General features: G+C 35.4%; 1 protein-coding gene across 3 annotated transcripts; it reads left to right on the top strand.

Annotated features, from left to right (window-relative positions):
* Positions 1-509: 509 nt before the first annotated feature.
* Positions 510-5,569, top strand: LOC140866990 (acyl-CoA-binding domain-containing protein 4-like). 3 transcript variants are annotated; one of them, XM_073272059.1, is made up of 11 exons: positions 510-672; positions 751-1,501; positions 1,864-1,941; positions 2,265-2,357; positions 2,460-2,526; positions 2,616-2,677; positions 3,540-3,679; positions 3,837-3,963; positions 4,074-4,188; positions 4,448-4,533; positions 5,227-5,569. In XM_073272059.1, the coding sequence occupies exons 6-11, from the start codon at positions 2,630-2,632 to the stop codon at positions 5,239-5,241; spliced, it is 531 nt and encodes a 176-aa protein (XP_073128160.1). In that variant the 5' UTR covers positions 510-672; positions 751-1,501; positions 1,864-1,941; positions 2,265-2,357; positions 2,460-2,526; positions 2,616-2,629; the 3' UTR covers positions 5,242-5,569. The 3 variants fall into 3 exon arrangements, with proteins under 3 accessions (XP_073128160.1, XP_073128158.1, XP_073128159.1); XM_073272057.1 differs by having other exon boundaries at positions 510-1,501; XM_073272058.1 differs by lacking the exons at positions 510-672; positions 751-1,501 and adding an exon at positions 1,575-1,692.
* The last annotated feature ends 13,032 nt before the right edge of the window (positions 5,570-18,601 follow it).

The following is an 18,601-nucleotide window of genomic DNA, read 5'->3' as shown; positions in this document are numbered from 1 at the left end:
GAAAGTTCAGTGGAGTCGTCATGGTATTGAAGAAGCAACTTGGGAGACTGAATCAGATATGATGCAACGATTTCCCGAGATGTTTCATTGATGTGAGTCTCCTTTAGTTTTCTGTTATCTGATATCTGTTATATGATCTGTGGATACTACTTGAGATTCACTACAAGAAAAACTCAAAACAACAACACTCATAAGACAACAGTTTTTCATAAAACTGTTGTTTTTTCTCATTTAACAACAGTTTTAACTAAAACTGTTGTCTTTAAGCGTTTTTTTCTTATCAAAGACAACAGATTTTAAAAAATTGTTGTCTTTGAGGGGTAAAAGACAACAATTTTTAAAAACTGTTGTCTATAAGCGATTTTTTGGGTGCTACGAGAACAGTTTTTTAAAAACTATTGTCATGATTTATTTTTTTAAAAAATAATTCTAAAAATGGATAAAATGATGCGCTTGTTTATGAAACGAGTGGAAATTAGCGTTCACCGCCTTGATTTCCCTTAGCCTCTTCTCAATCGATTTTTCTATTTCTCCTAGCAATTTTGATTGATTTTCTCTGCTAGATTCATGGTTTCATTGCTGCTTCACGTTCAAATCTCTGCTTCTTGTTGGAGTCCATTTCCGCGAGTTGCAGAAATCTTCTTGAGGTTGTGCGGCTGCTGTGGATGCTTGGTAGAGTGTTGGGCTTTGTTTCTTATTGATTTAGCACGTGATTTTGGCTTGTTTTGATGATGGATTGGGGTGCTATAGCTGCTGGTGCTCGGGCTTTGCAGATTTCAATTCTGCGTAGAGCTAGGGTTCTTGGCGTTGGGGATTTCGACTTTCTGCTGTTTTTGAGACACTTTGGGCTCGATTTGGAGTGCTGGTGGACTTTTTTGAAGTGTGTTGGAGTCGTTTTGCTCATTGCCCTGCTGCTGAATTTCAGGAGTGAGCATATTACTGCATGCGCTTCTCCTGGTGCTCGATTTTGGGGCTGTGTTGGTTTGCTGCTTTTTTTTGTGTTCTTTGGTTGTTGGTGATTACTTTGTGCATTGTTTTGGAGCTTGTCGGAGTGATTTTGGTACTGGTTTTGGTGCCTTATTGCTTCTGGTCGTGCTCTTTAACTTCTGCACTCCAAGTGCTTGTTTATTTTCTTCTATTGTGCTTTTGTGTTTCGGGTGAGCTGTGGTTGTGCTAGGAGTGGTTGTATGCTGTTTTTACATCATTTGTGAATTGTTTGAGGTGATTTGGGCACTTGTTTGGCTGCTGGATTGCTTCTGGACGTGGGCACACTTTCTGCTCGTTTGTGAATTGTTTGAGGTGATTTGGGAGCTTATATGGGAGGGCACCCCTCGAAGCATTAGATTTGGTCACCGAAAGGTTCGAGACAGTCATGATGGCCTCATCATACAGCGCAATGTGGAACTTTTTTTCTCAGGAAGAGACAAGAACGAGTTTAAACTTCATGTAACCGGTCGAATATGGAAGGAACCACAGAATCCAGATGGTAGAGCTTGCACTGGTGGGGTCCTTTGGTTTACTTTTTGCTATTTTGATCCATTTACACTTTTAGTTTTTTGTAAATTCAGATGGTGGAGCTTGCATGTCCTTTGTCGCAATTTAGTTGTAGTTTGATGACTAAATTTTGATAGTGCTTCCCCTCTCGAACAAGCATGGAGAAGGAAATTGAATAGCCAAGCTAGTATTCTCAAAGTAATTTACTCCATTTATTTCAAATTTTTGAAGTTTCTATCAGTGGAATGAAGCCTTAAGCTCACTTCAATGTAAAATACACTTGGTCCTACTCACACCTGTTGAAGAAATCGCTCCTTATCGATTCTTTTCTCTTGGATGAAACACTTGAAAATTTGGATGTTTTTACAGCATGTGGCAGCAGTTGTTGGGAACAACATGGTAGTAGTCGGTGGTGAATCTTCAAATGGATTGCTGGATGATGTCCAGGTATCATCATTAGTGCTTCACCTTAATTCCCTATCCCGATATTGGACAAATTCTGTGATGGTTTTTTTTGCTTGTAAATTCTACAATTTCATTGTCCTTTTATTCTATCCAGAGTTAATCATCCACACTAAGAAATTGTGTACAGTGTTTGTGAGGGAAATGATGTGTTCAAATATTTCTTGTTCTGTCCATGACATTGACTATGGATTTGTTTGTGAAAGAATGTTGCATGTCATATATGGATTTGTTCGAGGAAGAATGTTGCAACTTGCATGTCATATGGTGAAATGGAATGCACTCTTATTTCATCATTACTTGTTCAGGTACTGATTTTCATGGAATAAGGCTTCGCCAAGGCGTTATTATTCACCAACTAGTCATCCATTAAAAATTCCGCATGCAAGGGTCACACTTTGGTATGACAGTATCTCCTACATCTTATTAGTGTGTGGGGTATGTGCTGGAGCCACTTATTTCTTGCCCATGCTGCCTGATAGCCATCTCATGTCACTTTCTAGGTGCCTTGGGGGAAAAAAGTGCTTCTAGTAGGAGGCAAAACCGAACCTGCTACCGAAAGAGTCACTGGTAGGCTTTATCTGATTGCAACTCTCTTTTGACTCCTGCTCTCTCCATGATAATGTGTCCCCTCAATGACTTGAGCCCTTACCATGCAGTTTGGGCATTTGACATGGACGAAGAGTGCTGGTCACTTATGGAAGCAAAGGGAGACTTTCCGGTAAATTTATTCATAATTAATACTAGCGGCTCATGGCACACGCGATGAGTGTGATCTGTAAAAAATAATAAGGAAATTTTCATTTTTTAAAATTTGAAATTAAATCTATCAATTTTTAGAATTGATGTGAGGTGAGATAAGAGATAGGATAAAAATAGATTTGTAATATATGAAATTGAATGGAAAAAGAAAGTCTTATAAAATTGAATGGATAAAGGACATTTTTGAAATTATGAAAAAAAGCTTAACCAACATACCACTAAGGGGTTTAATTTAATTAATAGTAAGTATAGATGTTAAAGTAACCATTGTCAGTTTTTCTCCGTCATTATTAGATTAACATAACTAAGGCCTTTGAATTTGCTACATGGAGATATACTTTTCTAAGCTGAATAGGTTTCTGACTTATGTATAGCGGTAGAACTTTGAGCTTTGGTTATCTGGCATAAGGATGTGAATACTCCTGTCATCAGTAATTATTCAATTAAGAAAGTTCTGAGTTTTGCATTATGCACCATTTTATTTTATTTTTTGAATAAGTTAGCTATATATGAATTTTTATGTCCATCGAGCATCACTCCCTTGTTGGTATGAAAAGGCATGACGATCTATTGCTCAGCTATTATGTTTTCCTTCTGTTGATTTTAATGTGGAGATACTTGTAAAAAATAAACCAAGGCACTTATTTTTATATACCTCTTCTACCTTTTCCCTAATCATTTCATTATGTGTTAAGATATACCATCTAAATCTTTTTTCTTTGAAAGGAAAAAATCGGAGGGAACGTAATTCTAGAATCAAATGGAGCGCAAGTGGGTGAAATTAGAATAATCAATAATATATAAAGCTACATGAATTGCAGGTTGCTCGTAGTGGACATACAGTTGTTAGGGCAAACTCTGTTCTTATTTTGTTTGGAGGTGAAGATTCCAAAAGGAAGAAACTCAATGATATGCATATGTTTGATCTGAAATCTCTGACCTGGCTCTCTCTTCATTGCACGTAAGCAAAACTGCTGTCAATATTTATTGGCTTTCCAGTACAATTGGCAAGTGAATTTTTCTGTATCCGATTATCTTTCTGTTACATGTTTTTCCCAGATCCCTAAATATAGAAAAAATGGTTCCGATGTTATTGACTGAACTTTTCCTGTATGCAGTGGACCACGTCCATCTCCAAGGTCGAATCACGTTGCGGCTCTTTATGATGACAAAATACTGTTAGTTTTTGGTGGAATGTCAAAGTCTCGTACTCTAAATGACTTGTACTCACTTGACTTCGAGACGGTTTGTGGAAATAGTTTTTCTCAATTTACTGAGTTCTTAAATCATGATTATATTATATGATTTAAACCAGAGCATATGCAACACTATAACTCGTGAATTGTTTCATTTAGATGGTATGGTCAAGAGTTAAAACTCGGAGTTTTCATCCATCGCCTGGAGCTGGTTGTAGTGGAGCACTTTGCGGAACTAAGTGGTATATTATTGGTGGTGGTAGCAAGAAAAAACGTATGTCCGAGCTCACAACCAATCTTTTGCTATCATTTTACTAAATGCTGATTGTTTTTGGGTTTGCTGTCAGTTTTTTGATATTCTGAGAATTTATAGTTCTTTTAATTTGCATGAGTATTAGCAACTGCTGCCTGTGTGTCTCAAGTCTGTCAAGACTTTCTCATGTTTGAAAGTTCCTTGGTTGACAGTACATGCTATGAATTTTGAAATCCTGTTTAATTCCTCAGCCGACTTCCAATTATTTTCCCTCTTGCAGCAGATGCAGAGACCTTGATATTTGATGTTCTTAAGCTTGAATGGTCAGTTGTTGCAACGCCTTCATCTTCCATCACTACCAACAAGGTTTGGTTTGATTTTTCTTGTTTACTCTTGCAAATAACTCTCATTCTTCATGCTAATTGGTGAAAATATTTTTATGGCTATTTGTTTGCCATGTTGCTTGATTCTTGGCATGTGATGGTTCTAACCACTGTAATTAATGCTGTAGTTATTTAGCGTAGCCTTGCCGTTGTCTTAACTCTGAAAAACCAGGTTATAGAATGGGAGTTTGTGAAACATTGAATGAAACACCCATTAAGAATGGATTAGCTGGACTCTTGTTGGGTCGGGGCCATTGATCTTCCTCAAAATCACCCTCAACTAATGCTTCAATTTTAGCTACTTCAGCAAAAATAAAATTAATTTTCGTCCAATTATGTTTGATATATTGAGATTTTGGTCTTTTATATTTTCAAAATTAGATTTTAATTCCTTCGTGGTGATTGGTGGTGTCCGAGCTTTGGTGGAGTAGTAGGTAAGCTGACTCTTGACAAATTATCTGGAGTTCGATTACCCCAATCCACGAGCATCTTCTCGAGCGAGCCTGTTATTAGTGCAGTTTATGTAGCTAGTGTAGTTGCAGATTATTGCATTAGTCCAAAGATTTATCAAATACACACCGAATGGTAGCAACTGCGAATTCCCACATTATTAAAAAAAACTAGATCTTAGTACTATATCTTGTATATGATATACATTATATATGTTATTTTGCAGGGATCTTTCCAATAACTTCTCTGTTCTCAAGAAGCTTAAAGTTCGCTGCTAAAACAGATGATATCTCGAGGCAGCACATACACTTCCCATATTTCTTGATTTTGATGATGAAGTGGGATTAGTTCGAATTTCTTGAGTCTATGACAATCACTGATAAGAGATTGTGTTTTTTATTTTTGTTTTCTTCTTAATAGTTTACAGTTTGGAGATACAAATTGAAGAAAAAGAGATGTTGCGGCTTTTATGAAATTCTCGAGTCAAGAAAATATAGTTGTAGAATAAGCACTAGCTCGGGATGCAAACATGTGCTGAACGGAGAATTCCATGTTTATCGAGATTAATGCGTAGATTATTTATATAGTATTCATTGAGTTAGAATTCAATTATTTTTTATATTTGAATGATTTATAATACTGAAAGATTGTATATAAAATTTTATTTTTGAAAATTTGAATTTTGAAAGATTTATAATAATGAAAATTTGTGTATTAAATTTTTTTTTCTTTTTTTTTATTTAAAAGACAACAGTTTTTCAATGTTGTTGTAAGGGTTTAAAACTGTTGTTGAACATTTTATTGTTAAAATTCAAGCTCAAAGACAACAGTTTTTAATTTAACTGTTGTCTTTGAGCGTGATTTTTAACAACATGGCCTTCAACAACAGGTTTAAACCCCCTACGACAACATTTTTTAATTGTTGTCTTTAACCTTTTTTCTTGTAGTGATTTCGAGGACGAAATCGTGTCTTAGTGAGGGAGAATTGTAACGCCCAGAATTATTTAATTTTGATCCGAGAATATTTATTTTGAGAATATTTGGAGTTTTGATTTAAATTCTAATATTCTTAAATTATTTAGGATTGAAATTGAATGAAATAAGAAATTGAGGACTGAATTGCAATTATTGATAACTTGAGGGGCCAAAGTGCAAAACCTTATTTTGAGCTGGACACTTGTTATTCCTAAGCTTATTCACGTGTGATTCATCAACTTCTATCAGAAAATCAGAGGAAGAAAACGAGAGTGCAAGAGCAAAGAAACCAAGTTCATTCTTCATTTTCAAATTGAGAAATCTTTTGATCCGGGTATCCGATTTCGATTCCGAAAGATGTTCTGGAATCCTCGCAATGAGACCTTTGCTTTGATGTAAGTTTTCTATTAGTTCATCATGCTTTGGGAATTCTAAATTGACAGATATCAGATTTATGTATGGAATGGTGTTGATGAGCTTCTATATCTTGTTTTATTGAAGTTGGGTTGAGGAATGATTGTTGTATCATGTCCTTATGATTTCTCAGCTATAATTAGATGTATATGCTTTCTGATATGTTGAGGATTATGCTGTTTTGAATCCTTTACAGCTGATGTGAATGTTAGATTGATTATAGTTGCGTTCGGGATTGTCGAGTTATATCGATATGTCGTCGAACTCATGATTTGAAGTGATTTGCTATTGTTCTTGGACTAAGAAGTTGCTGAATTATTAGCTGATGATTCCTTGCTTGTTATGCTGTGATTTCAGTGTGTAAACAGGGCATTTCAACTCCACAATCTTGACTTTGAAACCGAAAGAAGAAAGCACAAGGTTGGTAGCGTTTTGCTTTGATGTTTGGGTTAAAACTTGAGCAAATTTTGAGATAGGTTTGGTGGTTAACTTGTACAGATTTGGACAAGCTAAAAGACATCATAAACATCACATTTGAAAGGTAAAAGTGGACGACTGTTTGATTGGGATTATAACTCGAGATGGTTTGTATCGAGTTCCCCTAAATCACATACTTATTTGCTTAGTTGCTTTTATATGCTCTTCTATGCTATGTTGAATGAGTCTTTGATATAATGAATGCTTTGATTATGATATATGTTGCATTCATCTTGAAGACTTGTTCCTTGTTTTTGAAATGAACGGAAACGTTCGAATAGACAATTTGAGGGATTGTATATGTATGGCCTGGGTGGTTGTTTAGCCTAGCGTCTGATTTACATATATAATGGCTTCAAAGTCTAGAAAAGTGAGATAAGTAGCCCCACCTCGATCGGGAGAGTCGGTGGATTAGTTATGATATCTACTTCTCGGGATCCCAACCAACGAATGAAGAGATGAACCTTGTTTTAAAACATGCATTGAAGTTATGTTCTTTATATCATGATCTTGATATATGTTTGTATGCATGTTTAGTTGCTTTTACTGGGAAATCTATTTCTCACCAGAGTTATCCGGCTATTGTTTTGTTGTATGTGTCATTGCAATAGGAGGGAGTGGAACCGGGCAAAAGCGAACGTGAAGAACAGAGGATAAGAAGATAGCGTGATGATCCGAGTGTAGATGGTTGTGTGAGCTGTCATGATGTTGTTGAGTGTCTTAAACATGAGCATGTTAGAGCTACTTGTTCAAAGACTTGTTGATGAATAAGTTAGTATCTTGTTGTTGTATTTAGGATTTGATAGATGTGTAAATCCTTGAGACAACATGGTGTATCTTGATCTTTAATATATAACATTTCTTCTTGCATGCTTTGTGGGTTTTTTGATTATGTTTATAAGGCCTTGTGATGATTCAATTCTATCAATTATATCATGTTAGAATGCATGTTAGATGTGGCTATGGAATAAATCATGCATGACCTGAAGCTAGATGAAAATACTTGAATGATCTTAGTTTGACAGCAAAATGCAGTTTCTGTTCTGCTTCTGAACCTGTGCTCGCTCGATCGGGCAATTCTTATCGATCGAGCGAGGCTTTGAAATCAGGAACAGAACCATGAATATGTTGGGCTCGCTCGATCGGTGATATTCTGCAGATCGAGCGAGGCCAACATAAGTTGCACCCGAGAGTTTGAGCAAAGTGCTCGCTCGATCGGTAACTTTTTACCGATCGAGCAAGGTGCCCATTTTTAAAAAAAAAAAAAAATTTATTTTGTTTAGACATTGATTCTTGTCTATTCTTTTTGATGATTTGATTATCGAGAGATTAGAACTCGGGTCATCACATTTCGGGCTGGGTTTTGGGGCTGGGTTGAGTCTGGGTGGTCTGGGTCGGGTCTGGGGTGTCATGGGTCAGGTCAGTAGGGTCCGGGTCCGCGTTAGGTGGGCCGGGCTTGGGTATTTTAATTTTTAATTAATTAAGAGTTTAATTGGTTTTTGAACTTTAATAATTAGTTAGAAAATTATTTGGGCCTCCAAATAATTTTATTTGAACCTTAAATAATTTATTTAAGTTAGCCCAATTATTTTTATGGGCTTGAGAGCCCATGAGAATTTTCGGCCCAGTCAGTGCATTTTTGGGTCAGTCTAGAGTTTTATTGGGTTTAATTAAGTTAGTGGGTTTAATATTTTTATTTAGGCCCAATTAAGTTTAATTAAGTTATTTGGGATAAAACATGATTTTTGGGCTTAGATTAAGTTAATGGGCATAAATGTTTTATTGAGGCCCAATTATGATTAATGACACTTAATTAAGAATTTATTTCTATTGGGCTTTTATTTAAGTTTAATGAGCTTAGAGTGAGTGATCAGCAGTCTGGACCAACCCATGAAAATTTACTAAGTCCGAAATATATATTTAATTTATTTTATGCATGAAGTTTATTTTAAGTATAAGTATATATGTTATGAAAATAATTAAATATATATTATGGACTCATTTTTAAGTGCATGCATACATGAAATATTTTATGATGTGTTTATGATCAAGAATTGAGCATGAAAAATATTTTTATGGAAATTGAAGTGATGTGGCGGCACAGAGGTGGTTTACCACCGGCACAGAGGTGGTTCTACTACCGGCATAGAAGTGGTTTTACCACTGGCACAGAGGTAGTTTACTACCAGCATAGAGGTGGATTTATCCACCGCCACGTACGATAGTTCTTAAACTGATCAGTCGGCACAGTTATTAGTCACATTCATGGATATAACCATACTCAGTTTTTATGATGATGACATGCTCAATTATGTTATGTATGATTAGCTATGATGTATGTACGACTGATGATGAATAATTTTTATGATGCATTATTTTAAGATCATGCATGCATGTCCACGTAAGTTATATGTATTAGTATGATTATGTGATGCATTATTTTAACCCTTGTTATAAAGGATTAAACATGTTGAGCCTCTAGGCTCACTACGCTTATATGGTGCAGGTGAGTACGATGATTCATTTGTAGCTCCTATCGGTGGCGAGGATGTATGAGCAAGCATGGCAGTGGCCCCGTGACCGTCGCATGAAAGAGTTATTATTATTTTGAGATACTTTATTAGAGTTTTTAAAACATGTTTCAAAGTTTTAATTTTGATTATTTCCGCATGGATGAGTTTGAATTTTGGGTTACAGATTTTTATTAATATTGCATGTTTTCAAGATTTTTATTTATTAAGGGGTTTTTAATTATTTAAGTTACTATTAAAAGAATTTATTGGTTAGTATTATTTCTAAAATTTATACATATATGTATGGGCGTATATGTATAGTATTATTCTTAGTTATAAAAAAAAAATTCTGCATTTATTAGTAGTAGATGTTTCACAAGAAGTTGAAGTGCTAGTGAATCATTGGTTAATCGATCTTAACCAAGAAGGGGAGACGTAGACGATTTATCGTCGAACTTCCATAAACATATCCTATCTCATTTATCGCTTTATTTCTTTACGCATTTATTTACCGCATTTATTTTTAATTGCTTTAAGTCTTTCGCTTGCGTATTTGCATAATCGCTTTAAATTGTTAAAGTTGCCAATAGAACCTAAATCCCCCCCCCCCCCATTAGGTTCTAACAAGTGGTATCAGAGCCACCTTTTTCAAAATATTTTCAAAAAGGCTCTATGGCAAATCTAGCGAGCGACTATGCTCAAGGGCAATCAACAAATCGTCCTCCTCTTTTCAATGGCATAAACTACGGGTATTGGAAAAATCGAATGTCCCTATACATACAATCCGTAGACTATGACCTTTGGAAAGTAACCGTAAAAGGTCCCCACATACCTACGAAAGAGGTTGAGGGAGTCAAAATTCCTAAGGGAATGGACGACTTTTCAAAGGAGGATATGAAATTGATATCTCAAAATGCTAAAGCTATGAATATTCTTCATTGTTTCTTAGATATGAACGAGTACAACCGGATCTCAATGTGCTCATCCGCAAAATAGATTTGGGACAAATTGGAGATATGCCACGAAGGGACCAATCAAGTCAAGGAGACTAAGATCGATCTACTTCAACTCAAATACGAGACATTTGAGATGGAGGCTAGTGAGGATGTTGATACCATGTTTCAAAGGCTTTCTCAAATCATCAATGAGCTAGCCCAACTTGGAGAACAATATCCAACCAAGCAAGTGTGGAGGAGAGCTTTACGCGCCTTACCCAAGGAGTGGGATGCAAAGAGGACGGCCATCATAGAATCCAACAAAGGCGACACCGCTTCCTATGATCTTGATCAACTCCATGGGACTCTAAAAACCCATGAGTTGGAATTGTCTACAAGGAAGGAAATAAAGAAAGAAGATGAAAATATCAAGGCAAAGGGGATTTCCTTATCTAGCCAAGTTGAAGATGATGATGATGAAGACATGGTGCTCTTCGCAAGGAAATTCAAAGGATTCATGCGAGGAAATAAATTCAAGAAGACAGACAAAGAAGTGACATGCTACAACTGTCAACAACAAAGGCATTATGCAAATGAATGTCCTCTCAAGAAGAAAAATGACAAAGGCAAGAAGAAAGCACTCATAGCCACTTGGAGCGATAGCGATGATGACGATGAGAAAGCCAACATATGCCTCTTGGCTAAGGATGATGACATCGTCTTCGACGACGATGACGAGGTACCTTCCTATGATGAACTATTGCATGCATATCAACTCATGTATGATATGACTAAATCTCTTAAAAAGGAAAATAAAAACCTTAAAAATGAATTAGAATCTAAGGAGCATGAAAACCTAAGATTAAAGGATAAAATAGCTCACTTAGAAAAATCATTTAACAAATTCAATGTTAGTAGCAATAAATTGAATAACTTACTAAGCATGCAAAAATGTAGCTTTGATAGAGGCGGTTTAGGGTATGAAAAGAAATCAATAGAATTTACTAGTCTCATTGCTAAAGCTAAAATGAGATCACCCCCTACATGCTCTTATTGTTGTAAAATTGGTCATGTTAGACATAAATGTAGATCTTTAAGATTTCAATATGATCAAAAGAGCTATATGAAATGGAGGCCTAAGAGTACTTAACAACTCATCAGTCAGCATTATGAGATCATGATCTAAGGGAGTTCATCATAGACCGGTTTAAACTGCCTTGACTTGCGACTGGTCTTTCTCTGTCCAAGGAAATAGGTTTTTAAAGAGGCCATAGCCCTACCTACTACTGGGAGCACTCTTAGAAAGTGGCGATGATGTTGCTATGAGAGACTGAACTCTTAGAAGTCTATTTTGTATCTCTCTTTTCTAACACTGTGGACCCAAAAAAACTAAAGGGTACCAAAATCAATTCTTGTAGGAAAATAGGAAAACTGTTCTTCCTAGCATATGGTATCTAGACAGTGGATGTTTTAGACATATGATTGGGAACAAAGATCTACTCCAATCCATCAAACCAAAGGAGAAGGGAACTGTCAACTTTGGAGACAACAGCAAAGGAGTAATTGAAGGAATCGGCTCAATAGGTATATCTAAATCTTGCTTGATTGATGATGTACTCCTAGTGAAAGGGCTTAAACATAATCTACTAAGCATAAGTCAATTGTGCGATAGAGGTTATGAAGTCAAATTCACTCCCCAACACTGCATTATATCACTCACGACTGACAAATCCATAAATTTCAAAGGATATAGAAGTGAAAATGTATACAAGGTTTCTTTAAATAATTTATCTTTATCAAATATCAAAAGTCTTGTATCCTTGAATGTTGATGACAACATTCTTTGGCATAGACGACTAGGTCATGTTGGTCCTAGTACCATAGAAAAACTTTTTAAACTTGATTTAGTTGTTGGTATGCCAAAACTCAATTTAAAATTAGATTTTGTTTGTGATGCGTGCCAACTTCGCAAACACACAAGGGAATCTTTTAAAAGCAAAAATTTTGTATCAACTTCTATGCCCCTTGAACTTTTTCACCTAGATCTATGTGGTCCCTCGAGTAACTCTAGCCTAGGAGGGAAGCTTTATGCATTTGTCATTGTGGATGATTTTTCATGTTTCACGTGGACACTGTTTTTAGCCCACAAAAATGATGTCTTTGATTATTTTAAAACTTTTGTCAAACGAGTTGAGAATGAGAAAAATCTTTCAATAAAACAGATCCGTAGTGACCATGGAACTGAATTTTAAAATGAGAGTTTTACAAACTTTTGTGAAGAGAAAGGCATCGGTCACAATTTTTCTTGTCCTAAGACTCCTCAACAAAATGGGGTCGTTGAGAGGAAAAATAGGACACTTGTGGAGATTGCGAGGACCATGATATGTGAGCATTCTCTACCAAAATATTTTTGGGCTGAAGCAATGAACACTGCCTATTACATCATCAATCGTGTAACAATAAGGTCAATTCTCAAGAAAACTCCATATGAATTATGGAGAGAGAGAAAGCCTAACATTTCATACTTTCGGGCCTTTGGATCAAAATGCTATTGATGCAACCTGATGGCTTTGTTGATGCATTATTGTCTGATCATGTGTTTAGACTTAACAAAGCATTGTATGGTTTGAAACAAGCTCCTCGAGCTTGGTATGAAAAACTATCAACTTTCCTTCTCTCAAATGGTTTTTCGAGAGGAAAGATTGACATTACTTTATTTACCAAAAATGTCAAAGATGATTTATTGATTGTGCAAATTTATGTTGATGACACATAATTTTTGGTTCTACTAACGAAACTCTCTGTCAAGATTTCTCCAAACTTATGCAGGAACACTTTGAGATGAGCATGATGGGGAAACTTAACTATTTCCTCGGATTGCAAATCAAACAGTGCAAGGATGGGTTCTTTGTGAACCAAAGCAAATACATCAAGGAGATTCTGAAGAAGTTTGGGATGGAGAACACAAAATCATCATCCATACCGATGAGGACAGCAATTAGACTCGACAAGGATGAAAATGGTAAATCTGTAGATCAATCTTCCTTTCGTAGTATGATTGGCTCCTTATTATATGCTACTGCTAGTAGACCGGAAATTATGTTTAGTGTTTGCTTGTGTGCACAATTTCAATCATGTCCAAAGAAATCACATTTGTTCGCCTTAAAACGCATTTTCAAATATCTTTCAAATACTCCAAATCTCGGCTTGTGGTATTCGAAAAATTCTTTCTTTGATTTAAAAGCTTACTGTGATGCCGACTTTGGTGGATATAAGGTGGACAGGAAAAGCACTAGTGGAACCTGTTTCTTTTTAGGAAACTGTTTAGTTTCTTGGTTTTCCAAAAAGCAAAATTGTGTTGCGTTGTCAACGACCGAAGCCGAATATATGGCTGCCGGTAGTTGTTGTGCGTAAATTCTTTGGATGAAGCATCAATTGCTTGACTATGGTGTATTTTTTTCAAAAATTCCTATTTTTTGTGACAATACTAGCGCCATATGTCTTACAAAGAATCCAATTCAGCATTCGCGCACCAAACATATTGACATTCGTCATCATTTTATTCGTGACCACATCGAACGAAATGAAGTTGAACTTCAATATGTTGACACGACAAATCAAATTGCCGATATTTTTACAGAACCACTAGATGAAAATACTTTTATTCGTTTGCGTGGTGAACTTGGCATGATTGAGTTGTAATCACTTGTAGACATATTTTAAATGTAATGTCATATTAAGGGGGAGCTTAATAACAAATTCGAGCAACTAAATTTTGGATAATACAAATTAATTGTATTTATTCAAAATTATAAAGCTCACATTTTATGTGAAATTTATGTGTTGCATTTTAGAAATCATATTTCAATTCTCTTGTTTTACATTTACTTTTCCAGTCTTTTTGATTATCACAAAAAGGGGGAGAATTAGTTTGGTTAAATACTTTAACTAAGGGAGAGAATTAGTTATTAGATGCTATAACTAAGGGGGAGAATTAGATGCTTAAATGAAGATATAATGGGGAGAATAAAATTGGTTATTTGATAAACAAACTCTTCTTAACTAATTGTTTAATTTAGGGGGAGTTTTATTCATGGAATTTTATTGTGCAAATTTAAATTGTTTATTTAACATTGTACATTTATTTCTCCTATTTAACCAAGTTTTGTGATCATCAAAAAGGGGAAGATTGTTACACCTTAAACGCATACAAATCGCGTGTGATAAGATTAATGTTTTTAATGCATTAACAAGTCTCATAATATTATGTTTTGATGATTACAAAACTCGGTTAATTGTTACTAACTATTTAAAGTGAGATTTTGCAGATTAGATTTATTGACAAATAAATTATTGGAAGTTATTTTGAAGCTATAAATGTATTTATGAAGTCTCATATTGCTCATATAATGAACACAATGTTATGTGGATGTCATGAAACATTGTTATGAGGATATGAAGAAAGGGACAAGAAGAAGCCAAAGTATGGAGCAGCAACTTCCAAAAATTACTGGGCATTTTTTATGCATTGAAATCCGATCTCCACCAGTCATAATCTTGATGAGGAATTTTTACATGTACTGTCCAAATTTGAGAGAAATCCAACGGCTAGATATGGAGCTATGATTTTTCCACAAAAGTTGTGCAGTACCTATTTCTGCAGAACTTGAAGCGAAGGATGAAGAATCAACTTCTGAAAATTACTGGACGTTCTTGAGACATCCAAATCAAATATCCACCGAGCAAAATCAATATCCGGATGTTTTCAAACTTATAGCGAAATTTCATTTCAATCCAACGGCTAGACATGGAGCTATGATTTTTTCACAAATGTTGCACAGTACCTATTTCTGCAGAACATGAAGCAAATTATGAAGAATAAAATTCAAAAAATAACTGGGAATGCTTGAAACATCCAAATCAAATCTCCACCAATGAGATTCAAATTTAGGATGTTTTACAACCTATGTCCAAATTTCGTATCAATCCAACAGATGGATATGGAGATATAAATTTTTAAAATTTGTTGCACAGAACAAGTTCGAAAACTTGATGAAGCGACTTCCGAAAATTACTGGAAATGTTTGACTCTTTAAAATCAAATCTGCGCCTTTCAGAATAAAGATTCAGATGTTTTAAAGCTTTGGTTTAAATTTCAGATCAATCCAACGGTTAGATTATGAGATATAATTTTTCCACAAAATCCGCTCAGTGCTGAGAAAAAGTAGGCAGCGGCGCCGAACACTTTTTGTCACTCCTTGACTTCTCAACACATGCTCCATGCACTCAAAGCAGATTCAAATCTTTGCCAACTATAAATAGAGGCCATCCAAGGTCATTTGGAGACATCCCAACTCATCTCTTCTCTCCTTTGCAAGCAATTTCTCACTATCAAAGTGTTTGTGTGATATATTTGAGAGTGTTTGTAAAAATAGTTTTTTTTTTTTTTTAAATGCAGCATATAAACATTTTTTTTTTTTGGTACAAAAGTACATCAGAACATAAGACATAAAAGACTACAAGAGTCCGTTTGTAAAAATAGTTTGTGAGTTGGTTGTGCTATTGTTGTAAACACTTGAGTGTGAAGCCAAGTGTGTTGTGCTATCGTTGTAAGCACTTGAGTGTGAAGCCAAGTGTGTGTTGAGGCTATCCTTGGAGCCCTTAAGGCCAAGAGTATCGAGTTGTATCGGCGCGGTGATCGTGTCAAGTTTTAACCGCTATCCTTGGAGCCATCAAGGCCAAGAAGTTGAAGTGCTAGTGAATCCTTGGTTAATCGATCTTAACCAAGAAGGGGAGACGTAGACGATTTATCGTCAAACTTCCATAAACATATCCTATCTCATTTATCGCTTTATTTTTTTTACGCATTTATTTACCGCATTTATTTTTGATTGTTTTAAGTCTTCCGCTTGCGTATTTGCATAATCGCTTTAAATTGATAAAGTTGTCAATAGAACCCAAATCCCCCCCTTCCCCCGTTAGGTTCTAACATTGTGTGTACTTTTTAAACATTTGTAAAAAGTTATTTCTCAACAAGATATCGGCTCCTGTATCATGGAAATATATTGGTGGTGTCTTTACCTTGTACCAAGGAGTCTGACCTGCGCCTCCCATAAGGATTTCTGCTTGTTTTATTCATCTACAAAGAATAAGAATTCTTTTCGAGAAATCACGTCCAGCAATTTTTGGCAATTCTTCTTCACAATCTGTAGAGAAGACTCCTCTTTTTGCTGTACGAATTTCTGCTCCTGAATCAATATATGCTGCAAAGTATTCAGCCTTATATTGTTCATACAACATCCCTATCGGAATGTATATGAAGAAAGGACTTGTTGTCATTTTTTAAAGGGATTACTAAATGGCCCCGCCATCTTTAACAGACTGTGTTGTAACTCAGTAATCCGATTAAGACTATTCACCTTTAGTTTTTCTAAGGCCTCAGAAGGTAGAATATGGTTACTCATTTCTATTTCTTCAATGCGTTCTAGTAAATCATGTTCATGACTTACTAATTTCAAAAGTTGCTTCTTCCTCTGTTTGTGAACAGAGTTTCTGAATCTGATTAAGGGATTGTCCCTTATCCAATTCTCTTGTTTTTCCATCTCCTAGGATTCTTATTGAATTCTCCAAGTTTTTTTTTCCATGAACTTTATTTTTTTTCAAGGCGTTTTCATGGTTTATGATCTTCCAGGAATTCTAAGCCAAGAATTAGTTGATCTATTTCTTTTCCCGGGATCCCCGAAATTTGAACTTCCAATTCACCAACATTTATTAATCCTTGGTAAGTTCCTTTTACCTATTGTTCTAAATAGTAAATCGAATTACAAGAAAATTGGTTCATGTGACTTGTAATTTCGAATATTATTTTGACTTCTTTCCATCCTTCTGGGGATCTAAGTCTTCCTATTATAGAAAACTCCTTTTCTTCGGGTGGAATTTCCTGAATAGGAGATTTATCACAACTTCGACTTGTCATTCGGTCTCCTTGGAAAGATAACCTTCGGGGTTCTATTTTAAGTTCTCTGCATAGAACCGACTTATCTTGAATTTGAATGTCTGTTTCCTGAATTAAAGAAAACTCTATTCTTTTCGGGTATATTTCTTGAGCAACTTTTTCGAAGATCTCTGGAATTTCAATAAACTCATTTCTAATAAATAATTCATAATGGTGAGTATTAGAAAGAGCATATGAAATTTGGTATGTAATAGAATATGGCCTATTACATTTCTTCATTAATCTTTTTTTCTTGAAGTTTTGATGCAACGTCAAGGCTCGACTAAAGTCTTTGTCAGCTAAATTGTAGGCTATTCTCGGATAAATAACTCCTACAATTTTTCCTGCACATAGATTTCCTGAGATAGTACCCAGAACAGCATCTTGGATATTCCCCATTCTTTTATCACATACTACGATATTTATGGGTGAATCTATTCCTTCTTTAAAAGTTGCCTTGATCATTATTTGGATTGCTCCAATATGAATCCAAGACATCGTCCTTGCTACCTCACTTTTCAGCTTTTGCAATTCCTCTCTTATTTCTTCAAAAGGAATTAATTGCATCTCTATTTGATTACTCGTTAACTCCATAGGGATTGCCATTTCCCTTCTGGATACTTTGTAAATCAAATGATGTCTTCTTTTTCTAAACCCCAGGTTGTCTAAGACTCTTTCTACTTGTCCTGCCAAAAATCCTTGGTATTTAAAGTTAGATTTTCTCTCATAATTCTTTGGACCATATTATGAGATATCGTGGTTTGACTAAAAAACCCAGCCAAACTCTCATGTGTTTCATGTCGAAACAACTCTTCTTTATTTTGATTCTGATTCTGATTCATCATCAGATTTTTCTTGGTTAAACAATATCTCTTTTTCGTATATACTTTTATCTGAGGAGATATCCTCAAATTGATATACTTGGACTAGATCTTGAAAGAAGACCGCATCATCCATATCTGGTGTTGCTTCAAAGATTTTAACTCCTTTTTTCTCATTTTCTGGACAGTTTGTAGATATATGTCCTCTTGCTCCACATGTCCAGCGGTTGCAATACTTGAAACTTTCACTTGCTCTTGTATGAGTTCTTCTGAAAGTTTTTCTAGATGGTGTTCTTCCCCTGCTTTGCGACGAGATTGTTGCTGGAGATGTTCTTGTAGGTCCACTTCTTTTTTCCGATCTATAAGATCTGGCCTTTTGTTTGGACAAAAATGTTCTTGGTTTTCAAGAACTTCTCATTCTTTTATTGTAGGGATTATTTCTGAATTTCTTCCTCTTAAATCCTTTGATCTG

Source organism: Henckelia pumila, chromosome 4 (assembly GCF_033568475.1).
Source record: "Henckelia pumila isolate YLH828 chromosome 4, ASM3356847v2, whole genome shotgun sequence".
Taxonomy (NCBI): Eukaryota; Viridiplantae; Streptophyta; class Magnoliopsida; order Lamiales; family Gesneriaceae; genus Henckelia; species Henckelia pumila.
This window is presented reverse-complemented; position numbering and strand designations above follow the sequence as displayed.

Coding starts and splice junctions, on each gene's coding strand:
- LOC140866990 (XM_073272059.1), top strand. CDS start 2,630: ATGGACGAAGAGTGCTGGTCACTTATGGAAGCAAAGGGAGACTTTCCG. Junction 3,964..4,073: donor ACTCACTTGACTTCGAGACG/GTTTGTGGAAAT, acceptor TGTTTCATTTAG/ATGGTATGGTCAAGAGTTAA. Junction 4,189..4,447: donor TGGTGGTAGCAAGAAAAAAC/GTATGTCCGAGC, acceptor TCCCTCTTGCAG/CAGATGCAGAGACCTTGATA.